The 18784-nt window shown below is 41.2% G+C and overlaps 1 protein-coding gene across 1 annotated transcript; it reads left to right on the top strand.

The window, feature by feature from the left end:
• On the top strand, nt 1-16030 carry LOC118828233 (acyl-coenzyme A thioesterase 1-like). The gene is made up of 3 exons (XM_036734706.1): nt 1-465; nt 13757-13959; nt 15292-16030. Exons 1-3 carry the CDS (start codon nt 9-11, stop codon nt 15895-15897), a joined length of 1266 nt encoding a protein of 421 aa, XP_036590601.1. The 5' UTR covers nt 1-8; the 3' UTR covers nt 15898-16030.
• The last annotated feature ends 2754 nt before the right edge of the window (nt 16031-18784 follow it).

Here is an 18784-nt window from a genome sequence, read left to right as displayed (position 1 = left end):
TCAGTTCAATGGCCGTGACCGTGGACTTGACTCCCGGGCCCCGTAGCCTGTGGGACGAGCCCGTGGCGATCGTGGTGCACGGTCTGGCCCCGGCCCAGCGGGTCACACTGAGCACCTCTCTCCGCGATGAGAAAGGGGGGCTCTTCCGGGCCTCGGCCCACTACGAAGCGGACGCGGGCGGGCAGTTGGACTTGGCGCGGGCACCCTCCCTGGGGGGCAGCTACAGCGGCGTGGAGCCCATGGGGCTCTTCTGGAGCATGAAGCCCAACAAGCCCTACTGGCGGCTGGTGAAGCGGGACGTGCAGACTCCTTTCCTCGTGGACCTGGAGGTGTATGAGGGTCATGACCCACAACCCACCAAATTGCTGGCACAGGTGGTCCACGAGCGGAGCTTCTTGGGGCCGGGGGTGAAGAGGATCCCGGTGCGAGAGGGCAACCTGCGGGCCACCCTCTTCCTGCCTCCCGGTGAGTGCCCCTCCATGTTTCCACCCCGCCCCCTGCTTTTCTTCTCTGACCCCTTATCTAATCAGCGACCACCCCTCTTTTTTTCCATCTGCCACAGCAGGATGTCCTAGCTTTCTGATCCCCCTGGCATTCTAAAAGAATCTTGAGATATCAGACTAATGAATGGGCATCTTCTCAGGGGTTTGGCAGGGAAGCACTAAGGAGTTGGCTTAGAAATCAGTCTAAAGTCCTTTCCAATTCTAAATCCTCTGATTTCTAATCTATAACTGGGGGTCTGAAGTCATAGGTTAAAGTCCAGGAATCCACCACTAGACCCCTCCGAATCTGTGATGGTCTCTTCCCTTTAGCTAATATTGAAGGTTATGCTATTTGTGGCATCATCAGAGGCTGATAGTACAGGTCTCTCTCTTCTAAATCCCAGACTAGGTAACCTCCTGACCAAAGTTCGTCTTTCAGTGTTGAGTTTTTTAGTCATTCAAAAACCATCAGTTATAGAGGTATTGTGCTTTATGTCAATGGCGTGGGTCCCCCACAGAGACAAGATCATTGCTACTTGAAACATTAAAGTAAGTTTAGCAAAAAAAAAAAGAAAGGGGGGCAATAAAAAGGAATTACAGCAATAAATGGACAAATAAGCTCTTAAACTGTCTGTAGATGTTATGAAATCTAAGAGAATGGTGAAAAAAGTGAGTAAATAAATTACTTTAGTGGGAAAGTGAAACAAATTGAGGGAATTTTTTATGTTACTAACATAAAGGTGGAAAAATTGATGGAGAAATATTTATTGTGGTGACAAAACAGAATATCTAGACATTTAAATTACTGATACAAATAAGACCTTAAAATGACATTGGTAGGAACAAAGGAAGAAGTAAATAATCACTTTCGCATGGTTAAGCCAAGACAATAATATAGTAGCAGTGTTGACACTTCTAAATATAGATTTACAGTATACGACATGGAAACAAAGGGTTTTTTTCTTAATCTCAGAGGAGTTACTAGTGCTAAAATAAAGGTGATTAAAAAGGCAAAAATAAAATATACCTTATTCTCAGGGAACTTATTTAGGGAAACAGTACATAACATAGAGGTAGTTAGAAAATATATTAAAAGCAAATTTTTATTGTTGTTAAGTTATTTTTTACTCTTCATGACCCTGTTTGGTGTTTTCTTGGCAAAGATACTGGAGTGGTTTGCTATTTCCATCTCCAGCTCATTTTGCATATAAGGAAACAGGCAAACAGGGGTTAAGTGACTTGTCTAGGTTCACAGAACTAGTAAATGTTTGAGGCCAGATTTGGATTCGGGAAGAGAGACTTCTGACCCCAGGCCAAGCACTCCATCCACTGTGCTACCTAGTCGCCCATAAAAACCAAATACAAGGCACATAGAATTTCAGGGTGGGTGGGGGAAGCACCAGCAGCTACTGGGAATCAGGAAAGACCTTATGTAGGAAGTGGTCTTTGTAGTGAGCTTTGAAGGAATTGATGTACTTAAAGGCCAGGTGTAGGGGACAGCAAAGGCATGGAGAGGAGACATGGATGTCTTGGGTGAGGGACAGCAGGTAGGCCAATTTGAATGGACTGGAGAGTACATAATGCTGAGTCAAGTGCAGTAGGTGTAAAAAGGTGGACTGGAGCCAGGTGGTGAAGGGTGAAGGAAGTGGAGAACCTCTGGAACTTCCTGAGAAGGGGAGTGACATCCATGTCAGACCTGAGTTTTAGGAACATCTCTTTGGCTGTGAGAGGAGATCCTAGAGGCAGGGAGACTACTGTAATAGTCTAGGCAAGAGGTGAGCATGCATATACTAGGTAAAGGTATCACCTGTGGAATACAAGTTCTCTAAGCAAAAGGGACTATTTTTGGCTTGTATTTATAATCCTAGAATCTAATACAGTACTTCATAGAGAGTAAAGGCAGCTGCTGATGCAATGGAGAAGAGTGCTAGCCCTGGAGTCAGGTAGTACCAAGTTGAAATCCAGACTCAGAAAGCTATTAGCTGTGTGACCCTGGACAAGTCACTTAACCTTAGTTTCCCTCAGTTTGCTCATGTGTAGCACCTATCTCTGCAGAGTTGTTGGGAGAATCAAAGAATTGTAAAGAAGTTTAAATAATTATAAATTAAATTAAATAATTGTAAAGGAAGTTTGTAAGTGCTCATTTTAAAGTGCTTAGCACAGTGCCTGGCATATAGAAGGTGCTATATACTTATTACTTTCCCTTTCTTCCTTTACATTTATTGCTTTAATAAGTGCTTATTCGATGGGCTTGGAAGTGGCTCCTCTTCTCTATAGGAGGGTTCATGCCAAAGAAATCTGAGCAATTCTGATCGGAGAACTCCTAGCATCTAGGAAGGAGATTCTTTGGTTAGCACCTGATCCAATCCTCTCGTTTTACAGATGAAGAAACTGAGATGCAGAGATGAAATGACTTGTATATCCAAGACTTGCACCCAGGTCTTCTGACAAATCTGGTCTTTACACTACTCGACCTTGTCCTGTGGTATATTCAACCACTTTTCCAAGGAGGACATAATAACCCAATTTATTTTTTATTTGATTATTGAGAATGTTACAGTGCCTTGGGGCAATGGCTGCGACCACAAATTATTATTAGCATAGTACCATCACTGGAGAAAGTGTGGAAGATTGGGTCAAATTGTGCTTCTCCTAAAAGGAGCATAATGGGGGGACCAGAAAGGGAGTGTGGGCAAATGACTCTCCTTTTTACAGTTGATGGGAATTCTTTTGGTTATTGTCTATGTACCTCTACAAAGTCCTACTGTGATGCCTCATCATGGCTATGCTCGTTGAGTTGATTGCCATTTACCTTGTTTTCTTGAGTTGCCCAATTTTCCAGAAATACTGGACCTAGAATATTCAGGAGATCCTGAATGAGTCAAAGATGAACACTCCCTGAGCTGACATAATCTGATACTTCCACTTTTAGTTAACACAGATAAGCTCAGAACATTGTAAAATCTGGAAGAGATATGTAATGAAATGAGTTTGGCTTGTCTTTCCACACAGGAAAGAAAATGGATGAAGAAGGCCAGCTAATTAGGTGCCAACATGCATTTGGATGGCTTGTATTTATATAGTTATAAATAATATATCGTTGTACAATAATACATGTATGATATATTATTATGTGACATAATATATACTTATATTTGTGCAAATTTAGAGACATTTTTACTCCAAATGTTCATATGGACTATTTGTGCCCGACCTCTGGTAGAGCCTTCAGAGCTCCTCTTGGTCTGATTAGCCACAGTTGGACACACTGTACCTTCATCTTGACAAAGTGATGCAATTTTGGTCCTCTTGGACAGAAAACAACCAACCATCATATCTGGGACAGACAATAGAGATGGGCAACGGTCCCAGAGTTGAACAGGAGGAGGAGAGTGGGCTAGATTTTTCTTTCAGGAATTTGCAGAATTTTGTTATTCTTTTTTACTGAATCAAAGCTTCCCATAAAAGCAAAGGCCCATCTTCTCAATACTAATATTTTTCTAGTGTTTCTACGTTACAGTGAAATATGAAATACTATTGCCTTTGAAGACTTAAAGATGTGTATCACATGGGGGTGGGGCGGCAATTGAGAGGCTCAACATATAACCAGTGAGGAACTCTGAAGAAACACAGGAATAAATGATGCCTCTAAGAAGTTCCATGATGGGAAGAGAAGACTGAAAAGATTGAGGGATGACAGATGGATGGCCGTAATGCTCCAAAAGTACCCTCTTGATAATAATAGCAGGCATTTATCTAGCTGACACTATGTGCTAAACACTGTACTAAGTGATTCATAAATATCTCATTTGACCCTCACAACAACTCTGTGAGGTAGGTGCTACTATTGTTCCCATATTACAATTAAAGAAACTGAGGAAAACTGAGACTAACTGACTTACCAATGTGACATAGCTAGGAAGTGTCTGACACAGGATTTGAACTCAGGTTTTCATGACTTCAGGTCCAGTGCTCTATGCACTGTACCACCTAGCTACCTCTATGGTAGAAGGTTGGGAGAATGTGAGGAAGGCCTCCATGATATTGGATACAGCCCCTGAGATGAATTTTTGGAAGGCCATGGACAAGAATCCCATAGGACAGGCAGGCATGGATGAGGAAGATCACTCAATGTCCCAATCATGGAAGCCCAGAGAAAAGACAGAAGATCCTCTACCTCTGGGATAGGGAAAACTCCAAGGGAGAAAGAGGACACCAGGCTCCCTGATCAAGGGAGGCTCAGGGAATAGAGAGAACACCCAGCCTCCTACATAAGGAAGCCTCAAAGGGGACAGAGACCACCCAGCCTCCTGATCACATAAGCCCCAGCGAAGTGTCCTGATCGTAGGCGGCCCCAGGAGGGACAGAAGACCACCCAGTGTCTTGATCAAGGAGGACTTCTGCCACACCTAGGATACTGATCAAGGAATCTTCAAGGAGGACAGAAGATGACTCAGTGCTCTGGTCAGAGACAGCTGACCATAGAGTTCTGCCCAGGAACACTGAAGTATATCAACAGTCTGAGTGCCAATTGAAGCCAGCAGAAGGAATACAGGAAATTGAATTCAGAAACAGAGCCTGACCACACAATTTGAGAGTGTGGGATGGGGCAGAGAATGGCTCTTGCATTAAGTCCTAATTCAGGAAATAAGGCTGGGAAAATTAGTAAAGAACCAGCTTTTAACTTTATTTATCATTTCTGTGGAAGGGTTTTGTTTCAAAGTTTTTGTATTTTCCCTCTAATTTTTAGTATCCTCTTTTGTGCTTATTTTGGGTTTATTTGTTAGCTTTCTAGTTTTTTAAAAAATGTTTTTTATTTAATATTTTTAGTTTTCAACATTGATTTCCACAAGATTTTGAGTTACAGATTTTCTCTCCATTTCTACCCTTCCCCCACCCCAATATGGCATATACTTTAATTGCCCCTTTCCCCAGTCTGCCCCCCCTCCTGTCACCCCACTCCCCCTCATCTTATCTCCTTTCCCCTTACTTTCTTGTAGGGCAAGATAGATTTCTATACCCCATTGCTTGTATATCTTATTTCCCAGTTGCATGTAAAAACAACTTTTTTTTGAGCATTTGTTTTTAGAACTTGGAGTTCCAAATTCTCTCCCTTCTTCCCTTCCAACCCACCTTCCTTGAGAAGGCAAGCAATTCAACATAGGGTACACATATATCATTATGCAAAACACTTCCATAACAGTCATGTTGTACAAGACTAACTATATTTCCCTCCATCCTAGCCTGTCCCCCTTTATTCAATCTTCTCCTTTGATCCTGTCTTTTCAAAAGTGTTTGCTTTTGATTACCTCCTCCCATGATTTGCTCTCCCTTCTGTCATCCCCCCTCTCATCCCCTTCCCCCCTACTTTCCTGTAGGGTAAGATACCCGATTGAGTGTGTGTGTTATTCACTCCTTAAGTGAAATCCTATGAGAGCAAGACTCACTCATTCCCTTTCACCTGCCCTCTTTTCCCTTCCAATAGAACTGCTTTTTCTTGCCACTTTTATGTGAAATAATTTACCCCATTCTATCTTTCCCTTTGTCCTTCTCCCAATATATTCCTCTCTCACCCCTTAATTTTACTTTATTTTTTAGATATCATCCCTTCATATTCAACTCACCCTGTGCCCTCTGTCCATATATATGTATATTCCCCTCAACTACTTTAATACTGAGAAAGGTTTCATGAGTTATAAATATCATCTTTCCATGTGGGAATGTAAAAACAAAACAGTTCAGCTTTAGTAAGTCCCTTATGATTTCTCTTTCCTGTTTACCTTTTCATGCTTCTCTCAATTCTTGTATTTGAAAGTCAAATTTTCTATTCAGCTCTAGTCTTTTCATTGAGAAAGCTTGAAAGTCCTCTATTTTATTTAAAATCCATATGTTGCCCTGGAGTATTATATTCAGTTTTTCTGGGTAGATGATTCTTGATTTTAATCATAGCCTGGTCATTCCTGGCATTGTCAATGCTGGGCTTTGCTCTGCTCCCAGTACAGTGCGACAGGCCCTTCCCAGTGACCATCCAGGCCATCCTGCTTCTTTCGGTTATTTCATGGGTTCTGTAGCTCTGGAATTTGTTCAGAGCCATTTTTACAGGTGTTTGGAGGAGTTTGAAGGAGAGCTTAAGCAAGTCCCTGTTTTCCAGCCACCATCTTGGCTCCACCCCCCAGTTTTCTAATTTTTTAATGCACATTCCCAAATCCTCTCTTTTTCTCTTTTGATATATGGATATGATTTTCCCCTTAATGTATTGCTTTAAGTACATCCCAGAAATTTTGGTGTGTTACTTCATCATTATTATTTTCTTTAATATAATTATTAATTGTTTCTCTCTTAATTCACTCTGATGAATGCAGTGACCAGTCATATCTCCAGCTTGATGCAGGTTACCAGCTTTCAGAGAGAGGTAATTTATTCAAGGTGTCAAGATAAAAAAATTTTTGACATAGACACTGTATGGATCCATCTTGCTTGATTACATTTATTTGTTACAAAGGTGTTTGCCCCTCTTTGTCTGAGTTTTTAATTTGGTACAGGAGGAAGAGAGATGATAAGAATAATGATTTCCACCCTTGCCAAAAGAACCATTGTAACTTTTTTTTTTAATGTCTGAAGAGTACAGAAAGAAGTTCAGAAGGAAGCATAGGTAAGCAGGATAGTTTTGAGAGTGACATATGGAGTTAATTATATCCTTTTTTATTAAATGGAAATTCCTGATTTCATATATAATCCTCTTTTTTATCTTTTAAGATATATGTGTGCATGCTTGTGTACATGTATGTGTGTTTCTATATACCTATAGATGTACACACCCTTTTTGGTGTTCAAGTTCAGGAAGAAAAATTAAATTTTTTTAAAAAAAATTTAAATTAATTTATTTAATTTTAGTTTTTGAAACTCTCATAAGCTTTTGAGTTTTAAATTTTCTCCCCCTCCCCAAGACACTCTGCAGTCTGATAAAGGCTCTACATATGCATTTTTGTTTAACATATTTTCACATTAGTCATGTTATAAAGAAAAATTAGAATGGGAGAAGCTGTAAGAAAGAAAAAAACAAAACAAAACACACACACACAAAAAAGAGAGAGCAAAGAGTACACCTTGATCTGCATTCAGATTCCATAGTTCTTTCCCAGGAAATACATAGTATTTTCCATCATGACTCTTTTATAGTTGTCTTAGATACTTGTATTACTGAGAAGATCCAAACCTATCAAAGTCAGTCATTGCACAAGGTGGCTGTTATTGTGTAGTGTTCTACTGGTTTTGCTCCCCTCACTCAGCATCAGTTCATATAAGTATTTCGAGGTATTTCTGAAGTCTTCCTGCTCATCATTTCTTATAGCACAATAGCATTTTATCACATTCATATACCACAATTGGTTTAGCCGTTCTCCAATTGATGGACATCCCCTCAATTTCGAATTCTTGGCCACCACAAAAAGAGCTGCTATAAATATTTTTATACGTATAGGTCCTTTTCCCATTTTTATTATCTCTTTGGGATTGACCTAGAAGTGGTATGGCTGGGTCAAAGAGTATGCACAGCTTTATAACTCTTTGGACATAGTTCCAAATTGCTCTCTGGAATGGTTGGATCAGTTCCCCGCTCCACCAACAATGCATTACTCTTCCAATTTTCTCACATCTTCTCCAGCATTTATAATTTTTCCGGCTTTGTCATGTTAGCCAATCTGGCAGGTATGATGTGGTACAAAGACTGCTTTTCATTTGCATTTCTCTAATCAATAGTGATTTAGAACATTTTTTCATGTGATTATAGATAGCTTTAACTTCTTCATCTGAAAATTGCCTGTACATATGGCTTGACAAAAAATTAAATTTTTAAAAGGAAGGATTAAAAATTAATTGGACATTAAATAACTTAAACCTAAAAATTAATGCTCAAACAGCAAATCATTTAGAAATAGAAATCATATAGAATAGAAAATTTCATCAAAGAAAATGGCAGCAATTAGACAACATTCCTAAATATTTGGGATGACAACAAAACAGTGACAAAGGAAATGTCTATCTCCAAAGACTTTCATCAAAAAAGAGAAAGAATAGATTAAGAAACTGGAAATGCAATGAAAAAAAGCCCTCAAAAACCACCAACTTATAAACACTTACTAAATATCAAAATAAAAGTCCTGAAAAATCATAGAAGTAATTAATAAAATGAAGAGAGAAACATGAATTGAGAAATAACACTAGAAGCTGGACTTTAAAAAGCCATAAAACAGAAACTAATAACTAGTCTGATGTTTTAAAAAGAGAAAACAGAAAAACCAAATTGACATACCAAAAATGAAAAGGGAGAAAACATAACAAAAATATTTATACTCATTCCTTTTTGTTGGAGCAAAGAACTAGAAACAAAGGTGTTGGGGTCCTCTCACCCCTGGTAGTCCTTGACCAGCAATGACCTGTCTCGGTATGCAATGATGAGGCAGGAGTCAAGATGGAAGGAACTGTGATTTATTGGGAGAAATCATCCAATTTTATAGGGTTAGCACTACGTGATCATAAGCAGGGGGCCAATGGTTATGAGGATGACAACATGGGATGGAACAGAAATGTTTCAGTTTGGGTATCTGCATGGGCATGGGACTTATCAGGAATGTTGTACTACACTATCTACAAGGGTGTGGGAAGGACGAGGACTGTAGCAATGCAGTATCTGCAGGGGCATGGCAATGCTAGGGCATGTTGCAATATGGTATCTGCTTCTCTGTATCAGAGCTACATGGGCTACATGAGACACGAGGCAGGATGTCCCCGTAAAGTATCAAAGATGTTCCAGTAAGTAAAGTAACAAAGCACTGCATTAGGCAACAGTTCAAGAGCATTAGGTAATGTCCAACTGGGTCCCTCCTCCTGGGCTTGTGTGTCCCTCAAGGACAGGCTCTGCCTGCATGTGTAGGACGACTATAGGGGCTTCCCAAGGGCGGAGGCCATTCCTCCGGGCACCTGCTGTTCCACTCCTACTAAGCCTGTCTGGTTTACCCAGGAAACAAGCCAAGTGCTAGTGGTTCCAACAGCCCCGGGGTAGGCACCAACCCCTTACACAAAGGGAGTATTCATAAAATGAGAAATGGCAGAATGAATTGCAGTTTTTATTTGTAATGAAAGATCATGAGTTCTCTTTAGACACACTATGTTTGAGATACCTCTAGGACTTCCAACGAGATATCCAAAAGGCTGTTGGAGAGGTGGGAGCTGAGGAGAAAGACTAGGGTTGCAAATATAGATCTATGAACCATCTGAAAGACTGAATATTGTCTGCAAATCTTAATTTCCCCACCTGTCAAACAAGGCATTGGAATAAATGACCTCTAAGGCTCTATTTAGCCTCACTCATAAGTGGTAGAGCCTGGGTTAAAAGTAGGTCTTCTAACTCCAAGGCCAGCACTTTTTCTAGTTCTCTACCCTGCATTTCCAATAGATTCTGGGAACATATGTGTTAGAAATAATCGTCTTCCCAAGAATTCCACCTGGCCATGAGTGAATTTAGAAAAAAAAAAACATTTTTATTTCATTTTATTATCTGATGGGTGACTTGGCCTCTAACCCCTTGTGGAAAAGGGCCAGGCTCAAGCACACTCTCAAAATAATCACAAACTCCTTTATAACCATCCTGATTCTAATTTCCCACTTTGCCTTCCATTGGCTAGATGCAACCTCCTGCGCCTTCCACTTCATGTTTTCCTCCCTGATACGTTCCCCTTCCAACAGCTTGCTAAGCATGTGTATAAGCTTCTGACCTTTTACCTAATCAGAAGTCTGGTTCTGCTAGATTACAGCTCTGATTGGAACCAGTCACCTCTGACTTACATTCTGTTATCACTCAAAGCTGGGAGTACTTTGAATCCTGTGGAAACAGAATTCCTTCTTTTTTTTCCCCACATATGGCTAGTGAGTTGTGTGTCAACCAAGCCAGTCAGTCTGTGGTTGGATACCACTTAATTGGTTCACTCTGTAAACCAATTTGAGTCAGCGCTTTTATATTTTCATTCTTTGTTTTGTTTTTCCTTTAATTTCCTAGAAAAAGCCCCTCCTGAAAATTCCAACTTTGTCTCACCTGAGGAGAGGAGAGAAAAGATTTCCCACACTTAGGCAGTACAGCCATGAAAATCCAGACATGTGAAAGGCCAGGCATGATGGAGGCAGCTATGGATTGCCCTGAATGGGGCACTGAACCTGAAGCCAGAAAGACCTGAGTTCAAATGTGACCTCAGACTGAGAAGATTAAAATAGGTCCAGTTGTTGTTGCTCCTTCATTGTGGAAGGGGACCAGTGACATCCTGAGGGTGAAGTCTTGACTTGCCCCTGAATTGGATGTAACTGAGGCAGAGCTGAGCAAAGTCTTCAGGGTCACTGTTTTCTCCAAAGTAGGTAAAATCCAGGGGCAAAACAAAAGATTGTCAATGGCCTAGGATTCAGTGGGTGACCTTGATCTTCTCCAAAATCATTAAAATCTAGTGCCAAGAGAAAAGTCAAGATGACTGTCAATTGCCCAGCATTCAGTGGGTGACCTTGGACTTTCTACATTAAGGTCTTTCCAGTACCCATTCAATGAGTAAAGACTAGGTAAGAGTTGAGACAAAGGTGGTCCAATTAATCCTTACAAAGATGTCAGTCTAGGAGTGGTAGACTCTCGGTTTCTGGTCCAAACAGAAAACAATTCCTATTTATTCTAAGCCATCAGTGAGCCACAGAGGTTGGGTTTGGGGCTATTATTGGGCATTCAATGAAAGCCAGAGTGATTTGGGTTTAAAGGCATTGTCCAGTAGTTCCCTTTAAAAGACAATGGGCTTTTAAAAAACCTATCTTTTCAGAACTATATTTCAAGAAATCAAAAATGAAAACAGCACAGGACATTTTATAATTTGTCCTAACATTTTGAAAAATTAACAAAAAATAAATGAAAAAGAAAAATTGATCCTGTAACATTTTCTCATTGATCCTATTTACAAGGAATTGATTTTGGTCTGTAATTGCTTTTGTCCTGTAACTGCTTAAGTTATGGTTCTTTGTCTCTGGACTTAGGTGAGAGTTCAGCTGAACCACAACAGGTTAAGTTAAAAAAATCCAGCTTTGATGCTCAAGGAATTTTGCTAACCTTAGGGAATGTGTGAGAAAGCAAAGTAGTTTGGGTATGATATTTATATATATATATGTATATATATATATATATATATATATATGTGAGAAACGTGGTTTTGGGGATCACTGGACTTCCTAGGCAGGGCCAAAGTCCTGAAGAAGAACCCTGTGATAATACCTAGGGAAAGCTGTACAGACCACAGGACTCCCAGAGGAAGACCAAGTGGTAGCCATCCCTTAATCTGTGGGGATCACAGGGCCTCCTAGGGGTCAGACCCTAAGGAAGACCCAAGTGATGGCCCCTTAGGATGGCAGTAAGATCACAAGGCTCCCGAGACAGGGCCGGAAGTCCCATGTGATGTCCCCTTAAGAAGGCCGTGCAGACCACAGGGTTCCCCAAGGGAATCCAGAGTGGTAGCCCTCTTAACACTGCAGTGGGGATCACAGGACACCCCAAGACAAGATCCAGGAGTAAGCCTGGTGAGCTTCCGCTGCCTGTTGCTTCCCTTCACTTGACCTTAGGAAAACCCATGTGATTTGCCCATTCACACCCAAAGAACTCAGGACCAGAGTGGGCAGAGGAAGGCATTTTATTACGCTCCCCGGGAGAGCGGGTGTAGTGCTCGCGGGAACACGCACACCGATACAGCTGCAGGAGCAGGGGTAACCATTCCCTCCACTCCTGCTAGAGTCATGGTTAGTTTACAATCTTTGTTTTTTTTTACATAGTTTTCCTAGGTTATACAGTTTATATAAATAGGATAATAAGGATACAGAAGCAAAAGTGAAGTTAATTAGATTTTCCTTGTATTAAACTATATTCTTTTACTTCCCCTACTTTCCCTCTTTAACATATGCAAATGATGCAAATCAGTAGGCCTGGATTCTTGACCAAGACCAGACCCTAGATAAGCTTGAACAGGTTCAAGTGGGTTTGGCCTCTCTAATTCCCTAGACTGCCTTCTCAAAAAGTATGCACATGCGTACAAGCCTCTGACCTCTCACCTGACCAACCTTGAGGCCTGGTCTCTGCTAAAGCTGGGGTGGGGGAGGGCAGGGAAGCACATCTTTAGTTCTGTGGAAACAAAACTCCTCCTCCCATTTCTTACTATATATTTATATATATATATATATATATATACACAGTACTTATTAGACACATGAGAGAAGCAGGGGGGTTATTGCTTGTCCCTATTACCAAATTTCCAACCAATCATGTTGTTCCCTATGGTTCAGCTCTGTAACCAATCATGACGTCCTTAATTCCATGTCATCTACCTTGTTCTGTTCTTTGTTCTATAATTCCAAACCTCTTGGTGGTAGAGCTGCAACTGGGGTTGGGCAAATAGGGCTGTGCCCCCAGGGCATGCAGCCTTGGAGGAGGGGTGCTTTTACCCCAGGAGAGTGCCCTTCCTTCCAACCTCAGCCATTGCCCCCTGCATCCCTGGCCATTGCCAGTCCTCTTGACTTTTGTCTTGCCACTGGACTTCTATGACTTTGGAGGAGAGAGTGAGGCTGATGACTTTGCTTTGCTCTGCCTCACTTCAATCCAATTCATAAACAAGTGAAAATATCACCCTCCCAATGTCATTGATCCTCTTTGAGAACGAAGGAGGAACAACTTCCCCAAATCTTTATAAGTTAAACTGTCCTTTAGTTTGAGGTTTTTAGGGGAGGACTAGCCATTGACTCATTTATTGACAGGTAACATACCTCTGCTAATAAATGCTATCTTGCGCAATGATCTGCCTCAATTTACCCTTTTGTTAAATTTCAATTGAAACAAGACACTAGTTATATGACCTTAGGCAAGTCACTTAACTTCTGATACCTCAGTTTCTTCAGCTGTAAAATGAAGATGATAGTAATAGCACCTACCTCACAGGATTGTTGTGAGGATCAAATGCTTAGAACATTGCCTGGCACATAGTAAGCACTATATAAATGTTAGCAATTTATTTTCCAGTTAATTGAGTTTTTTTTTAAATCACATTGTGCAGTGGTAACCAGGTATATTCTTCCCAGTGTACATGTAGTGGTGAACAAGGAGTCTTATAGTGTTTCAGAATATGTCATCCAAGACCAAACAACGTGACTATCCATAGAATTCAGAAGGAAAATTTTAAAAGGAATGCTTTATGACTTTGACTTTCTTTTAGGTTCAGGGCCCTTCCCTGGGATCATCGACATCTTTGGAATTGGAGGTGGCCTGTTTGAATATAGAGCCAGTCTGTTGGCTGGACATGGCTTTGCTGTGCTGGCCCTGGCATACTATGCCTTTGAGGACCTCCCCAAAGACGTAAAGGAACTTCATCTGGAATACTTTGAAGAGGCTGTCCAGTACCTGAAAAACCACTCCCAGGTTGTCTTCTCATTTTATGACTTCTCTCTTCTTTTAGTTTCTTTGATTCTGGGGGATACATGCTTTTCCTCATTGCTCTTTATTTTTAGAAATTGTACCAAGAATGAAACTTCCTATTGTAAGTGTCTATTGGGAAGTGGAGTTGTTTGCTATTTCCTTCTCCAGTTCATTTTACAGATGAAGAAACTGAGGCAAACAGGATTAAGTGATTTGGCCAGGGCTACACACCTGGTAAGTATTTGAGGCCAGATTGGAAGTCAGTAAGAGGAGTCTTCCTGACTCCAGGCCCAGTCCTCTGTCAACTTAGCCACCTAGATGCCTGTTTTGTTTTGACATTTTCCCTACTTCCAAAGAGTATTTTAACACTGGCCAATCCCTCTGCTGTTTGGAATGAGAAAACTGAGACAGATGGAAATGATCTCTGATGATGATCATCTGTGTGACCTTTGGAAGACACAGCTTTGTCACCTCCCTGGGCTATAGTTTCCTCAGTTGTGAAATGAGTATGTTAGAATAGATATCTCTTCAGATTCAGGATCCAAGGAAGAATATCAGTGAGCAGTGACTTGAGGTATGCAGAATGTCTACCTGCTCCAAATTATATTATCTCTCAGCCTGTGCTTCCCCTTAGTAGAGTCATGAATAGGTTGGAAAAGAGGTGAGGGGAGAGTTTTCTTCCAAAGGCCTCAATTAAAATAGATAATCAGCTCTCTACCATAGATATGTGTATTGTCTTGGGCCTGAAGGAAGGAGGGAAGATAGAAGGAGGGAAGGAAGGAAGGAAGGAAGAAAGGAAGGATTTATTAAGTGCCTGCTCTGTTGAGGTACCATGCTGAGTGCTTTGTAAATACTATCTGATTTGATTCTCCCAAGCATTTGAGGTAGGTGTCCTATTATCCCCAATTAACAATTGAGAAAACTGAGGCAAATGGAGGTTAAGTGACTTCTTCAGGGTCACTTGGCTGATAATTGCCTAAGGCAGGATTTGAAATCAGGTCTTCCTGACTGTAGAAGGTCCAGTGTTCTATTTGTCGTACCACCTAACTTTCTTGAATTTTAAGTCACCGTGATTGTGGGCAAGTATTTGCTCCTCACTTTCCTGTCTGAAAAATGGATATCATGATATTTCTAATATAGGGTTAGGATGAAAATGCTGTATAACATGAGCTTTACATGTCATGTTGATATGAGCAGGGGTTACTGCGAAACTCAGTAAGGTCCAAAACTATCAGTTAAGGCAAAAGTAAAGCTATTTTTAAGTTTGTTTCTTTAATGCAATTGAGGTTAAATGACATTATTCTTATTCCCTCTCTGACTCTCTGACTTTTTCAGGTAAAGGGTCCAGGAGTTGGGCTGCTTGGATTTTCTAAAGGGGGTGATATTTGCCTCTCCATGGCCTCCCATTTGAAGGACATCACAGCCACTGTCACACTCAATGGCTCTTTGGCAAATGTAGCATCTGTCCTACATTATAAGGGTATGACCTTTCCCCCACTGAAACTGGACCAAAAACTCATCAAGATGACTGAAGACGGGTTTGCAGACATCATTGATGCTCTCAGCAATCCTTTGGAGGAACCCCATAGAAAAAGCTTAATTCCAATTGAGAAGGCTGAGAGTCGCTTCTTGTTTCTTGTTGGTCTGGATGACCACAACTGGAAAAGTGAATTCTTTGCCAATGAAGCTGCCAAATTGTTACAGTCCCATGGGAAGAAAAAACCCGAGATTATCTGCTACCCTGCAACAGGACATTATATTGAGCCCCCATATTTCCCTGTGTGCCTGGTTACCTTTCATGGTGTAGTGGGAACCCATGTGATCTGTGGAGGAGAAATTAGGGCCCACTCTATGGCCCAAATTGATGCTTGGAAACAACTCCAAGCCTTCTTCCACAAACATTTAGGAAATGATCAAATAACACATCCCCCCAAATTGTAACTCACCATTTAGAATTCAATATGGTAGATAATAAAAGTGTGTTGAGATGATACCAACTACAGAGATTATTTTTAGAATAATTGGAATAGGATTTTTTCTCACCATTGAAGATAAAGTTGAAAGTAATTTTGAAGCTCTCAATGTTTTATTTTAAGTAAACAGTTTCCCCGAGGAATAAGAGAATAATTTTGTGAAACATAAGAACAGTGAGAGAATACTTTCCTTACATGGAATATAAACTCCAGAAACCCATAGGATTGTCAGGGAGCTCCTAGGTCTATACAAGTTGCCCATAAGTTTCCTAGAAATATTCTCTCTGTGCCTTAAGAAAGTTATCAGATCTTAAAAATAAACAAATAAGATGCTGATACCAAAACTGATGTGTTGGTCATAACAACAGCCGTATCTTTACCTGTCTATGGAAGTGATCCAAGTGTGGTAACTGATCCCAGGAGCTGGGATACCCAAGTGGGTTTGGTGCTAGATGACCATGACATACAGAAAAGGCAGGGCATGAGGACCTTCAGCCACTTCCTCAGGCTGGACAAGTGGACCACCAAAGGCAGGGAAGCTGTGCCCATCTGAATGAAGGATGTATCCTCACCACATATCCTTTTTCCGTTCTGACTGTCTTTCCCCTTCAATGGATTGTCAATTATTCCATGAGTATCTCACTGTGCTTGAGTCTCACACCTGAGGTACCAGACCAGCCTGGATCAGGCCTGGTCTATTACATGCATTCACCTGTATGTGACTGGGCAAATGGATTCTTTCCCAACCCTGCCCTACTTGTGAGCCAAAGAAGAGGGAGTTTCATTGTGGGAGAGGAATGCCCCAGCATCTCTTTTCCCTCCCTGTCAGCACCTTTGTTCCTTAGTATCTTGTATTAGGAGGGCAGAGTTTATAATCTCAAAGAGGATCATAAACATGTCTGAAACGTTCGGAATCGCCGGATATAAGAAACTCTCAAAGTAGAAGGCAAAAGAATCAAAACATATATTTAGGCTCCACAGTAACCAACCCATGAACCAGCAACCCCATTTTGATATATTGATCAAAGGCTTCCAGGCCCAATAAGTACGCCTTGAAAGAGTAACCAGGAGGCTACAGAGAAGCATGATTGCGTAAAGCAAAATCATGCTTCCCCCTCTATGGTAATAAGATTACCCACTGGCCTGAAGTCTTTGTTCAGCTTCCTCCCGTAGGTCAGCTCTGCTACTGGCAGCTCCTGCTTCAGCTGTGTCTGTGGCTGTGGCTGTGACTGCAACTGTAGCTGTAACTGTAACTGTAACTGTAGCCGTAACTGCCTCTGTAACTGTAGCTGTAACTGTAGCTGTAACTGCCTCTGGTTCCAACGGGAGCTGCTTTTAACCATCCAGCTTCTGCGGGGGTGCAAGGCACGCCGGGGAAAGCACAGGCCCCCCCCCAATCTGCCCAAGCAAGGCGAAGGGGTCGACCAGAAAAGCACAGGCCCCCTCCATCAGCTTAAGCAAGGGAAGCAAGGCGAAGGGGTCGACCAGAAAAGCACAGGCCCCCTCCATCAGCTTAAGCAAGGGAAGCAAGGCGAAGGGGCCGACAAGCTTACTCCAGTCCAAGATACAAACAGCATTCAGTTCAGGGGAAAAAGCCAAACTAGTCAAGGGCACTTGTTGACTAAGTGCTAAGGAGCCCATTTTTGGTTGCCAATACACTCCACCCCTTGTTATAGGATACATAATCTAATCAGCCATGTATCCTAGAACATACATTGTGATCCAATTACAAAGGAAACTAAAACATATCATTCATTATAAAGCAAAACATATCATTTGGTGACATTCCTAAATATTGGTTTACGATTCAAATGTGATCCACCCCTAGATCCCAGCAAGATAATCTCTTCAATCAATCATCCCCAAAATAATTATTAATAATTCAAATGTCCACCCCTAAATCCTTGTATCCATTACATAGGATCAATAATATCATAACAATAAAACAACACAGCAAGGATAACACAAAATAAGTAAACAGAACACTATCATCATTTCCACCCCCCTTGAACGATTGGGGCTCAAAATCTTGGGGTGAGGGGTGAAGGTCTCATTTTCCATAGCTTCTTCATGCTGAAATTGGATGTAGAGATGGCCCTGCCCCCAAAAAGTCCCATTCCAGAAGTCATTTCTTTAACAAGCTGGCAGGAATTCCAAGAATGCTACATGCTTAGGCAGTCACCGGAAAGTGCAGGGTGCTTAAGCCTGAAGGAAACAAAACTAGCAACAAGGTTAGCCAAAACAAAGGACAAAAAGAATAGACAAGTATGGACTATAATTCTTCAAATAAAATCATCTCAAGTTTGGTTGAGATTTCAGTTATGCAAAGATCCAACATCAGAGCCAAACTCAGGTGGGAAATGTTTCTTTTCAAAAGGAACATAATGAGGAAGCCAAGAGGATCCCACCCTAGATAGAGACTAAGATTGTCCTCTCAGCCTTTCCCCAGATGTACAAGGAAACACAATGGGAAAATTAAACTAAGAGGATCCCATCCTAGATAGAGACTAGGATTGTCCTCCCAGCCTTTCCCCAGATGTACAAGTTTTCATCCGTTAATCACACAAGGTCACCTTCAGTCTGAGTGGCTTGTGGGCTTGCAGGAGCAGTTCTTATTTCCCTATTTCTCGTGTTATCAAGTCCTCTATACATTCTGTATAATTCATTGGTTGGAATTCCATCTATCATTTCAAAACCTACCCCTGCTCTCAATAAAGCAGTAAACATTTCTTTCCTTGTTACTCTCCTTTGGCGCCAAGTTTGCTGGTTATTCACCTTTCTCTCTCGAGGAGATCTATCCCTTCCCCAGTCACCTAAGTCATGTAACTGTAAAATCTTATTTATCACTGTTGTAA

The sequence above is a fragment of the Trichosurus vulpecula genome, chromosome 8, assembly GCF_011100635.1.
Source record: "Trichosurus vulpecula isolate mTriVul1 chromosome 8, mTriVul1.pri, whole genome shotgun sequence".
In the NCBI taxonomy this organism is placed as follows: domain Eukaryota; kingdom Metazoa; phylum Chordata; class Mammalia; order Diprotodontia; family Phalangeridae; genus Trichosurus; species Trichosurus vulpecula.
This window is presented reverse-complemented; position numbering and strand designations above follow the sequence as displayed.

Coding starts and splice junctions, on each gene's coding strand:
- LOC118828233 (XM_036734706.1), top strand. CDS start 9: ATGGCCGTGACCGTGGACTTGACTCCCGGGCCCCGTAGCCTGTGGGAC. Junction 466..13,756: donor CACCCTCTTCCTGCCTCCCG/GTGAGTGCCCCT, acceptor ACTTTCTTTTAG/GTTCAGGGCCCTTCCCTGGG. Junction 13,960..15,291: donor ACCTGAAAAACCACTCCCAG/GTTGTCTTCTCA, acceptor TGACTTTTTCAG/GTAAAGGGTCCAGGAGTTGG.